At 39.4% G+C, this 13,078-nt stretch overlaps 1 protein-coding gene across 3 annotated transcripts in view; it reads left to right on the top strand.

Moving 5' to 3' along the window:
• Window positions 1-13,078, top strand: part of STRIP2 (striatin interacting protein 2) — a 38,218-nt gene that overhangs the window by 23,440 nt on the left and 1,700 nt on the right. For 2 of the 3 annotated variants that reach the window (XM_072964509.1, XM_031674307.2), the window contains 4 exons: window positions 436-536; window positions 3,779-3,845; window positions 11,110-11,214; window positions 12,202-12,406. In XM_072964509.1, the coding sequence (XP_072820610.1) occupies window positions 436-536; window positions 3,779-3,845; window positions 11,110-11,214; window positions 12,202-12,406 (478 nt within the window). The remainder of the gene's footprint in view (window positions 1-435; window positions 537-3,778; window positions 3,846-11,109; window positions 11,215-12,201; window positions 12,407-13,078) is intronic. The other variant, XM_072964510.1, reaches the window with a different exon arrangement.

Below are 13,078 nucleotides of genomic sequence, written 5' to 3'. Positions count from 1 at the left end.
CAGCGCTTGCTGGGACCAGGCTGCACCTGTTCCTGCTAGATCAATCGCAGTTGAAATACTGTGAACCAGAGCTTTGGTATGGAAGACAGCTCCCTCAGGGAGCCTTCCTTTCCTGTAGAGCTTAGGAACAAATCTCACAGCAATTCTTTCTATTTATCTAGAGTGGATTTTCTTTCTGGCTTGTTTATGTTTTGTGCTTTTGGTCAGGTGCTTGCAGTGAACATACACTGCAGATTGTCCCTTTCTACGTAGGATGGGCTAGCTGAAGATGGCTCTCCCCACTTCCCAGACAGGAAGCCTGATAACACAAGTAGACAGTGGGTATTCTTAGGAATGGGTATTAGAATTGTACTTGCTTCCCCCACCTTTTTTTTCCATACAGACCTTCTATTCTCCCTCAAATAAGCTCCCTTTCTGCTTATCTTTTTAATTCAGTTTGAATATGTATCACAACATTTGGTATTTGCCAACTGTATTCCATTGATCCTGAAGTTCTTCAATCAAAATATCTTGTCCTACATCACTGCCAAAAACAGGTAGGGGCTCTGGACAGGTTTATTTCAAAGGGCTATTTTGGGCTGGTGAGAAATTGCATTGTCTGTGAGCTGCCTTTCAGTTCTCCTGGTGTCCCAGGTCCCTTCTATCTTAGAACTGTCACTGTCAGATTTAATTTTCTTTAAGTGTTAGCTGATGGGGTGTATGATTTGGCCTCTTCACAAGGATATTTGTGTTTTAATAGTTTAATAGTTTAATAATTTTGAAAACTGAAAATGCTATGACTCAAAGAAATGAAACTGCAACGATGAAATTTCAGCCCTGTGGCAGAAGGATCCAGAAAATGTTTTCTATGAAGCAGCCTACTTGTCTGGCCAGCCCTGATTTTAGTATGTCATAAGTTGGATCAGTTACACTACTTTGTAAACTGTAGTGTTACACAGAATTTGTAACTGAAGGTAAATAATAGACCTTTACTTAGATAGATCAATTTGTAGTTTAAAAAAATACAGTATTTTCATGTCCATTATTTCATTTAATCTCCTCAGCAGTGCTATGAGATAACACATCAAGTTTTATTCCCATTTCACCAATTCAGAAACAAATTCAGAGAGGTTAACTGACTTGCTTAAGGATAACATGCTAGCGAGACCCCCTTAAGTAAGCAGCAGAGGCAGGATCAAAACACAGATTGCTTTCTGATCACAGTTGCTGTGGATTGTTCCAGCCAAGTGGGCACTTGGGAGGTTAACAGGGAGGAGTAGGGAGGATCCTTGCTCCTCAGTTTGCTACTTTCACAAAAACTAGAAGCATGTTAATCAGTGGAGTTTACCAGAAGTGCTTTACCAGAGGCAAAGCCTAAAGTAGAATAAGGCTGACCTGACACTTGAGGTGACTGGAGAGGAACAAGGAGATGTCTGTCAGTACTGCCTGAAACTCCACCCTGGAGAGACAGCCTACTTATATGTGGTTTAAGACACACACTCAGGGACCCTGAAGTCACAAGGTGTGAATTCCTGACCTGGATCTGCCAGGTGCTGGCTGTGTAATCTCAAGTGTAAGATACTTTGTTTCTCTGAGCCATAGTATTTTCATCTTTAAAATGAGACTGATACCTACTCTGACTATATCAAAGAGCTTTTGTAAGCATTAGTTAAGGTAAACATATATGAGAGAGCTTTACCTTTCCTGTTTGGAAGAAGCATTGGAGTGTTTGTTTTTTCCTAATTACAGAGAAACTTGTGTACCAGCCCCCTTAAAAATGTCACTTAAGACATGCTAGTTGGGTTACCAGGGAAAATGAAAGTGAAAGCTGGGCTGGATAAGGGCCACAGCTTCATGAAGGTACCTGTGTGTATCAGTCAACCCTCTTCGTATAAGTAACCAAAACCAGCTCGACCTGGCTCACACAGGATGGGAATTCACTAGGAGAAAATGGGCGGTATGTCGTCTTGAGGAACTTATGACAGAGATGTAGCTCTGGGCCTCAGGTGTGGTCTGTAGTGTAGCAAGCCCAGGAAGCCCTCCACTGAGCCACAAAGCCTTTGTACCTCCACTCCGGTTTTCCCTCACACTGAGCCACTTGGTGAAATACGCCCACGTGAGCTAAACACATTCCAGTGCCACTTCAGACACTGAACTGGCTCTCAGTCCTTGTCCCACATTCCCGGGGTTAGATGTCCGCCCTTGGATCAATCAACTGTGGCTGGGGGGGAGCAGGGCTCAGGACCTAAATGACCCCCTGCACCATGGGCCTAGAAGCAGGGCACAGACAACCCAGTAGGTGTACATCATGTTCAACTTGGAACTGGGAGCAGTAGTGCCAGACTACACCTCTAGCTGAGGTTGACCTGGGTACAGAGGTCCCCTTGTGCATCGCCCATAAGCTTTACTGTTGCATGATCCCAAGAACTCGAGGACCCACAGCTCATTTTTGCACAGTTTCCTCACAGCTCTTACAATCTAGTCAGGCTAGAAACTTGTAACTTTATTTTATCTAGCCCCTCAGGCTAGAATTTCATACACTGAGATTGGAACAAATCCATCTTTAATTTCTCGCCCTCATTTCCTGGTTGCCACTACCTACTTTGCCATGGGGCTTTGTCAGTGGGAGGTGGGTAGGTAAGTGGATAAGGCAGCCAAGGAGGTTTATCCTAATGAAACAGTATGCATCTGGCAACCCTGGGAGAGCCCAGTAGTGTGAAGCAGGATGATGAGCAACACTGTAGGTAGATCCACAGCCCTCTCCTCTCTTACCCTGGTCCACTTAGGTTATCTATGTGGATTCCTTGGACAAAAGTCAGAGTTTCTAGCCCAATAAATTGTTGCCTTTTGCTTGGATAGAAGGTTTGACTTTTGAAGTGTAGAGACAGGTCCAAGGAATCCTATACCTCTTTACAGCCTCTACTTTGCCAACAGCCTTTATCCATTTCCAGCTGCTCTAGATCAGATGGATTGGTGTTTAAACCCTCATGGAATGTTGGAACCAGAAGGAGCATTAAAAATTAGTGAGTCTAAAATTCTGCATTGTACCAACGAAGAAGGGAGAAGAGGAAAAAAAGAGAGCTGTCATTTTGAGTGACTGTGTCCCTGTCATCATGCAGTGCCTTATTTCCCCTACTGACTCATGCCTGCTTCCCTGGGCTCACCACAGAGACTCCAGCTCCCTGGCAGTTCCCCACTGTCGGTTTTGGGAGCAAATGTTATTACCATTTTTGAGCTACTAGATTGGCCCTGCTGCAGGAAGCTGTCTCCTGTCTCAAGCTTCCTCTAGCAGTGGCTTCTGTGATCATTCCCCAGAGTTCCTGGCTTTCAGGACATCTGGTAAGAGACACAAGAGAGGTCTTCTTTTCATCCTCACATCCACATGTGGTTATTAAGTGGGATAAGTTTGAGCAGTATCTCTGGGAGCACAGTTTTATTAGTGCATAAACACTGGCATACACTTAAATTCAAACACAAATGCACACAAGCTTATGTATTCCTTTAAAAAAAAAAAGGGGGAGGAGAAAGGTGGCTATATAGGGTCTCTCTGCTTTCTCTTGCCTCTGCCAGGTAGGGGCCAGGGTGAAAGAACTGTGTTGGTTCCTCTCAAGGCTATAAGGAAAGGAAACTGGGTGTGGTGTTGCCTCGCACCAGAACCCTCAGTTTCAGCTGAAGTCACTAAGCAATTTGGGACAAGAATGAGGCCTGCTGAAGAGAGAGAATGCCTGCCCTTTCAGATGTAGCTGTTTCCTGCCATTGCCATTTACCTAAAGCCTGTCCTTATCTCTGCATCTTGCAGCATCTCGGTCCTGGATTACCCTTGCTGTACCATCCAGGATTTGCCGGAGCTTACTACGGAGAGTCTGGTAAGCAGATGGGGATTTGGTAGCCTTTGAAATTGCCAGGTGGCAGAGGTTGGTATTTGCTCTTCCTTTTCTTCTCCAGCCCCCTAATGCCCTGGTTTGGGAGTCTCAGGTCAATAAAGGCATATTGGCAAGAGCACAGGGGCAGTAGAGGTTCAGAGCTGCTGACCCAGTTGAGAAAGATTTGGAAAAGCTGAGCATAGCATTTGTAGAGAAAAGGGTCAGTGAAAAACACTAAGGAGGAGAGGAAATTTAGAAAGATAATGGGACTGAAACTGAACGTGAACATCTGTGCTCAATGGCAGGAGAATCTCTTCTGGTCTAGCCTAAAGCAATCATCTGTCTTCTGTCTGCCATGCTACAGGCTGTTCTCATTTTCATACCGGTTATAAAACCCAAGAGTATGTGCTTCAGAAAATACCTTGCTTAGGTCTCTCTGAGGCAAAAGTTGGTATGACCACAGAAAGATGACCCAGAAAGTTCCTCGTGCTGAAAACAGCTCTAGGCAAATCAGAAAAAATCCCTCAGAGTTATTCTGAATCCTGTGAAACTGAGTGATCAACAGCATGTTGCAGATCGAGTGTTTACCTCATCATGTGTGGCTGCAGCTCCTTAGATATGCCTCAGCCCATACCCTTACCCTGCTGCACTGTAATTTTCATCTATATCTGTTTCTCCACTTGACTGAAAACTCCTTAAAGGAAGAGACAGTATCATCTTCATTTTTATATCCCCAGAGTCTAGCACCATGTTCAGTACATGGAAGGAGCTCAATAAATGATCTGATGATCGCACCCATGTGTGCCTCCACCCCTTGTCCCCCAACTTTAATACCTGCAAAATGTCACATCAGAAAAGTATTTTTGTGAAAGTAGAATGTTACCTTCTGTGCCACAAGTTTTATAGAACCACAGGATTCTTGGCTGGAGGGGACCTAAGAGCCATTTGGCTCAACCACTTATTTCAAAGCTAAGAAACCTGAGGGTCTATTGGATAAAGTGGCTTGTCAGGTCTACTTCTCATTAGATGACAGACCCTGAATTAGGGAAAGACTCTTGTCCTGAGACACCAAGTCTAGCACCTTGGAGGCAGAGAGTCCGTGTTTTATTTAGATGTGGTCTCAGCAGTGAAGGAAGCTGGGAGCCTCTTACCCCTGCAGGGAGAGGTAGTAAGTTGTCTAACCCTATTTATGATGTTATTCAATCTTTAAAACAACTGTATGAGGTTGGCATTAGTGTTTTATAGATGCAGAAGTTAATTAACTACCAAAACCTCACAGTTGAAAACAGCAGAGCCAGGGTGGAGACTTGCATCCCTGCCATTCAGAGTTGGAATGAGGAATGCACTTTCTCACAGAAACGGTGCTACACAGATAGCATTAAAACTCTACCATTAGTAGGCTATTTCAAAACAAAGTCAGCTTTTATGACCTCTTTTCTCAATCCCATAAGGAGGAATCGATAGGAACTACACTTTCATCTCTCTTCCAATTGGCATTTTGGGATATGAGCATAAAATTATCGAAATACTTGTTATGCCTCTGAGAAGTGTTTATTATTATCTAAGAGTGGAAGCATGTGTCCATTCTTAATGAAAAACAGATTTATGCTAGGTATTTCTGTCCTTCTGTGAAGCAACAGTGTCATCTGGTGGTTTCATTTGGTAAGCACAGTTTTTTGGGTTTTTTTACTTGACCTTGGAAGTTCTTCCCTGAGCCCAATCATGGATTTAAGTAGCAAGTTAACTCCACATAGATCCTCAATATAGTGGTTTGCTTATCTAAACTGATGGCTTCTGCACTCAGAAAGGACTAGTGTTTATATGAGTAAAACTTATCTCTTTTTCAGGCTCAGTGAATTGTAAACACAAAAAATATATAGCACTCTAAGTGTATAGGATTTTCTTAAACATTTTAAGTATTTTCCTGATTTTAAAATTGATATATACTATTGCAGAAAATTGGAAAAATACAGAAAATTATGAGGAAAAAATTAAAATACCCTAGTTATATTACCCAAATATAACCACTGTTAATATTTTGTGGCAGTTAACCATATATATGTATATATTCACTTATATATATATATACACACACATATTATTTAAGAAAATAAGGACTTTACATGTTTCAATTCAGACAATAAAATTTAAATGTTCATGAATGACTGAAAAATTGTGCTGAACACTGGAATTTGACACAACACTGTAAAATGATTATGAATCAATAAAAAATGTAAAAAAAATTTTAAATGTTCATAATATGATTTTATTAAGCATTCTTGAGAACATAATTTTTAATAGCTACACATAATATTCCACTACTTAATTTTTTTAAATGATTGATTTCTACTATTGTTGGGTGTTTATTTCAGTGTTCTTCGTATAATTTCAAAATGAACATCCTTGCACATGAATCTTTGACCTCATCTCTCATTATTTCCTTAAGATAGATTCCGGAAGTGGAATTACTTGGCTAAGGTAGTCTTGATTCATACTTTCTGTTTTCTGGATTTGAACTGAGTTCAACTTCATTTGGAACTCCAACTACACATAAGATGGGCATGAAATAAAGGCAACGTTAATGGCACATTAATTTCTAAAGTCTTCTCATTTTGTCAAAATATTTAGCTCATCAGTAGGCCATTTTACCCATGTACTGAACAGTTTCCTCACCCACCTGGTGTAGGAAGGCTTACAATTTCTGGATCTCCAAAAGTCTATATTCAAATTCAATCCACTAAACTAGGGAAAAACCAAATTAAATTCCAAACATAAGAGACAGATGGTGAATGTATGATTGTGTGGAAGTTAGGTATGGTCCTTAGAAGGAGGTTCCCAAAGAAGGCAGTGGGTATGGCCTCAACAAATATTGTAGGAAGCTCAGCATCTGGGGGGGGGGAGGGGCTGGTTAGAGCAGTGATAGGAAGAGTAGGATGTGCAATGTGATGCTTTAGGGGTGGACTATTCATATCTTTGAAATGTATTAATATCCTTTTTACTTTCTATATTTATGTGTACTTTATAACATACATCATGTTATTAAAACAATGCATTTATAATCTATAAATAAACATACATTCTATTTGGGAGTTGTTGAGTATCAGAGCTAGAAGTTTCCAAGAATCTTCCCAATCCCACCCTCTACTGATAGGGAAACAGGTGGAGTAGTGAAGTGTTGTCTAAAGCAGTGGGTCACTAGCCATTTGCAAAGAAATGTTTGGCATTCCTCAAATTTGGGTTTGATTGATATTCAGAAAGACCTATGAAAATATATTCACGTAACTTAAATTTATATACCTGATCCTTTAATCTATCCTCATCAAATTTAGTTTTCCTGACTTCCAAATCTAGATATTTACAGATATCCCAGAAGACTTTTGTTGTTATTATTTTGATTTTTGTTTTCTTTCTGTTCAAGTGTTAAGTTCTCTAGCATTCCTAGCAGACACTATTTAGCCAGTGATTTGTGACCTCTGTAAATACAAAGCTGAATGACCTCTGACATTCACCATCACTATTTAAAACCAATAATGCCATTAGCACTATTGTTTCTCCATCCTAGATAAAATGTGAACACATCATAAGGTATATGTCCATTTTCCATGAGGTATTTATACAGAGGAAGGACCATGGACAAATGGATTTTTAGCATTTTATCAATTTCCCTGTTGGTCAGCATTTCTGTAGTGGGTTTGAAAGGAAATTAGAATCTCTGGGGTGATTTTCCAATTTACATGCCCCGGTGCCTCCCCAGGGCACAATCAGTTTGCTAAAACTCCCCAAATGACTTTGAAATTTTCTTTTCTCCTTCCTCGTTACCCCCTCACACTACTTTTGAGAATTGTTAACTCTCTTACGATACCTAGATCTAGGTCCTTAATCTAGCAGTAACTTAATTTTCAGAAATCCATATGATAAGGAAATTATTCTAAGACACTGTAGGAAAAGAAAATCTAAGCTAAAAATGACTTCATTTTCAGCTATGTGAACCATAATAAAGAAATTAAAAGAACCATTTACCAAGAAATGGCTATTATTGTGAGTTTTCAATCTCTAAGTATTATAACCTAGCAAATGTTTTTGCAAGTAGGTTTAAATAAATGCCAGGCTGACATGGCATGAAAAATCTGAAGCCCAAAGGAAAGAAATAGACTAGTTTTGTAGTATAGACAAGACAGACAGACCTGGCTTTGCCACTACAGCTGGAAGTGATCTTGAGCAAGTTTCCTGCAAGCTGTAGGTGTTTCATCTATAAAAGGAGAGATTGGATCACTATATGAGCATCAACTTTCCTTGGACTCTAAAATTCTAGATTCATTGAAAAAGACTAAGTTAATATTAATAATTTCAATTTCTCGTTGAGCTGGTTTTCGGTCTGAAAGTAGTAATCATCACTTCAAGACTTCAATAAGCTGTTGAGACGATTTGAAATGTACTAGATTTAACACTTAGAAGCACCTCTTTAATGGCTCAGTCGCTCCCCTTAAAAGCAGGAAACCTCACTATTTTGTTGTTGCTGCTCTTGTTTGTTTGAAGTAAGAATTATAATGGGACATAAGAAAGAACTTCTCTACTATTAAGTCTGCAAGAAGCTGAGAAATTAGAGAATCAAACCAAATTTTCTCGTAGGAATTTGTGTCTAGGACTCCAGAAGTGCAACCAGAAGATGAATAGTAAATAAAGACAAAGTTTTAGAATTCGGTGAGTACTGGAGATCTAGGTTCAAGCCCTGTTTGGGGAACTTACCATATGACCTTGGCCAAACCACCTTCCTCTTTCTGGGCCTCAGGTTTTGCTTCTATGGATAACAGAATTGGACTAAAACAGCTAACTCTCTTATAGTGTTCAGATCCTAACCAATCTGATTTCCTCTGTACAAAAGGAAGAAACATTCTGTTTTTTCTTTCCACAACCATCTGAGTTAAATAACCACTTAATTGGCTTAAGCCTGGGTTTTTATTTGGCTTGGTCACTAGGCTGAGCTATGTATGGATCTTTGAGAACAAACCCTTGTATTGCCTTAGAGATTCTCTGAAAGAGTAGAATGTGGTCCCTGAACTGAATCTTCAGACCCAAAGTGCATGCAAAGAAATATTTATTTGTGAGAGTGGAACCAAGGGCAAACGTTTTCTTTTTGATTTTAGCTAACCGAACATAAGTAAAGGTCTTGATTTGGATAGTGCTAAGTACCAGGAACAAGAGAATATGGCCAAGTGCTGCTGTTAACAAAATATATCCCCCACAGAAGTTTGTGTCTTACTTTATATGGAGAGTCCTCAAAAAAAAAAAGAAAAGAAAAGAAGAAGAAAAAGAAGGTGACTTGCTTTAAATGAACTTTAAAGGAAAAAACCCTCAAGTCTGGGAAATCTGAAAAGGGGCCCATGGAGCTAACAGGACTTCCAGGAAAAAAAAGATTATTTTCTGGATTGAAAGAAGGAAGAAGTCTTGAGCAGGGTCCATGTAGAGCCTGCTGCTGCAGGCAAAGGAGACAACACGCCTGGGCTCAGCTATCCAGAGAGAGCACTGACCAGCATGTGTGCTTTCAGTGCCAGCTCCAGACAGCATCTGGTGGTGCAAGAAGTGGGGCTAGTTGTAGTCATCAAGGAGGCATTATTAGAAAGAAAGGAGAGCAAGGCCCTGGGCAGGTGAGACTAGCTTCAGGAGGGGACTGGAGCGGTTCCTGGGACTCTTTTGAGACTGAGCTCTGAGGAAAAGGCAGTCACAGTCAGCTTACTCTCACTCAAAACTTAAACTTTTAAGCCAACTGGAGAAAGTAAATCATAGAATTGTTGAATGGTCAGAGCTAAAAGGACCTTAAAAGTTATCTTATTTCAACCTCTCACAGGAAACTGGGAAATTACTTGCCTAAGATGATACAGCTAGAGCTGAAGCCATAACCCAGGTGTCTGGTGCCTACTCCGTTGCTTCTTTTGCAAGGCCATGCCCCTACCCCTATTCTTTGAGGTGCTAAAGAATGCAATGCTTTTAATGATGCTGCCATATTAGAAGTCAGAATAAAGGAAGCCCACAGAGGAAACAGACTTACCTCTCACATATGTTTTTTATTGCCCTTGCTCCTTTTTAAAAAATAAACATTTATAAGTTTGTCTCTGTCAGCCACACAAGATATAACATCTATCAAATCTGATCTGTTTGGGGCAAGCCAGATTAGCTAATGCACTAGAGTGGAAACTCCCATGGAAGTTTCTCTTAGAATGAAACAGATGGTTCTCCTGGGACTAGTTCTAAATACAATATTGAACGTTACTACAGGAAGGAGAACATTATTTCTAAATAATATTTCTTAAAAATCTCCCTGCAACTTTTTGATCCTCAGTCTTACCTATTTCTTAGGAGAAACTAATAGTCTCAAAAATCTTGGCTGTTCATTCTACAACTGATGTGTGTCTGCTTTGCTTGCTTCAAGAGACGAGTGTCTCTTGGAAGAGAAGGGTGTAATCTTCCATTCACCAGACAGCAGCTCACTTCTACACATCCCCCACTCCTACGTTTCCTCTTACATTGTAGACGTGAGGAATTCCCAAGATGTTAGTTTGACCACCATGTGTGCTCATTGATTTATATAGCTTCTGACACCAATATATATTTATAGGCCCCCAAATCCAAAAGAGCTCTTATTTTTGTTCCTGAAAGACGTTTCTATGAGTAGATACCTGTTTCTGATCTGACATCCATCTGTTATCTCTGGTTGAGTGCTCACAAGCTATCAAGAAACGTTCAAGAGAAACACCTGGTTAGAATTAACCATCTGCCGTTTTTCCTTCCATGCTAGAGAATTAAGCAATTTACTGCAATATGGTTTGATAAAGGAGAGTGGGGGTTGATTTTAAAAAATTCAGCTATAATGAATATCAGATCCATCTAACATAGTTTGAAATCTACCAGAATAACTCCTAACAGTTACAAACATAGCTTACTTAAGTGCAAAGTATATGGGGTAAAATTCTATCATCTCTTTTCTGATCCTCAAGCAGAAAGCTTGCTTCAGTGAAGTTCCTGTGTTCGGATATCATCTTTCTCACCAGTACTTGCTCTAGGTCCAGAGTTTTCCAGGATTGGCAGCTGTGTGTTTTCAGATGAAGGATATTGCTTGCTTTGAGGCCTCAGTATGTGAAGAGCGGGATGGAAAGGAGGTAGCATTTCCTGTGGAAGGCCTCATCTAAACTGACCAACAGTGACTTCCAGACTTTTGTGGGAAGAAAAGCCTTGGAGGTGTTGAGATAATGATGGGCATCTCTTATTACAGGAAGCTGGAGACAACAACCAGTTCTGCTGGAGGAACCTCTTTTCCTGCATTAACCTTCTGAGGCTGCTCAATAAACTGACCAAATGGAAGCATTCCAGGACCATGGTGAGTTGGGCTTCAGATCATGGTGTCCAGCTAACTGAATTTTTTTTTTCATCTTTAGTAAATATGGACTTTATGCATTGCGAGCTCAATAGATAGACACTAAATGCTCCATAAGATTTAGCACTTCCTAATTCTGGGCATTTATTCTATATGAAATAATTATTTACCAGTCCATTTCTTTTCAGGGAACTGAATATGTACCCTCCCTGAGGGCAGCTCTGGTAGGGAAGTTAGCATTGTTTTTTTATTACAGTCAACATTCCAAATGATACAAGCCTCAAATTATTCATTGCAGCATTATTTGTAATCATGAACAATTGGAAACAAGCTAAATGCTCATTTATGTGGGAGCAACTGGTTAAATTATGGTACATCCTTACAATAGAATATTAATACAACCATTAAAATGAATGAGGCAATTTGAAAATGACTATGTGTATGTTCATGTATGACTGAAGCATTATGCTGTACACCAGAAATTGACACAACATTGTAAACTGACTATGCTTCAATAAATAAATAAATATATATATATATAAAAATATATATATATGTGAATGAATGAGGCAGTTCTATATTGCTGTGGAATAATTTTCAAGATATATTGTTAAATAAAAATCAAGGTATGGAACAATGTGGAAGGATATGTAGTTGCTATCTTCTTTGTTAATAAAAGTAATATATGCATATATAGAATTATCTCCAAAAGATACACAGGAAACTGGTAATAGTGGAAATGGGATGTATGGCTGGCAAGATATTTTTGCACTTTGAATATTAGAAATTTTGAATTGTGAAATATAAATGGAGTAGTTCCTCTCTGTTCTTAAAGACTAAGTCTAAGTGGAGCCTGGACCATAGATTTCCCAAAGCTCTCAAGGTAGTCTGAGGTTAGCCAGGTTTGTCTTAATTTGTGAGCTGGAAATTCTAAGAAACTTTCGATCCTTATCTGTCTTTCTTCACTCCCACCCCTCTTTAAATGGGCAGATGCTGGTAGTGTTTAAATCTGCTCCAATCTTAAAGCGGGCCCTCAAGGTCAAACAGGCCATGCTGCAACTTTATGTCCTAAAGCTGCTAAAAATACAGACCAAGTACCTGGGGCGCCAGTGGAGGAAAAGCAACATGAAAACCATGTCAGCCATTTACCAGAAAGTACGCCACCGCATGAATGATGACTGGGCTTATGGGAATGGTGAGTTTTCTCAGAGCTTTTGACCTTTAGAAGTTGCCCAGGGTTTAAACAAAACTAAATAAACATCTCTCCTCTTTTGGTATGAACTGTTACATATTTTAGATGAGAAAATACATAATTATACTCAGGTGCTGATGAAACAAACCTTAAGGCACTGCCCCAAATTCCAGCATGTACTCTGTCCTACGTAAACTATGAAAATCCATTTTATAAAACAAGTAAATTGAAGGATAATTGCCCCTTTCCAAAACATTCCTTTAAGTGACATGTTTCTCTGAGAGATGTTTAAAATTAAGATAACCTTTTATTATTACAAAGCAGTTAGAAAATACAAGTAAGCAAACATTTTATTATATTACCATATATATTACCATAATTAAGCCATATTTGTACCACCTCAAAATTGCCACTAAAATCTTGTGTATATTCTTCCAGATTTTTTCTTTACATATACATGTACATTTTATTTAAATGAAAATAAATTGTGTATGCTATTTTATAGTCTTCTCTTTTTGGTTAACATTATCTCCACCTTTCTATATCAGTACATTTTCATTTTACCTAATAAACAAGTCCATGTTCAGAATTCCCCAGTTGCCCCAAAATGTTCTTTAAAGCTATTTTTTCCAAGTCATGATCCAACCCAGGACTGCAAATTCCATTGGTTGTTAT

The sequence above is a fragment of the Vicugna pacos genome, chromosome 7, assembly GCF_048564905.1.
Source record: "Vicugna pacos chromosome 7, VicPac4, whole genome shotgun sequence".
Taxonomy (NCBI): domain Eukaryota; kingdom Metazoa; phylum Chordata; class Mammalia; order Artiodactyla; family Camelidae; genus Vicugna; species Vicugna pacos.
Note: the sequence above shows the minus strand (reverse complement) of the source record. Positions and strands in the feature narration are given on the sequence as shown.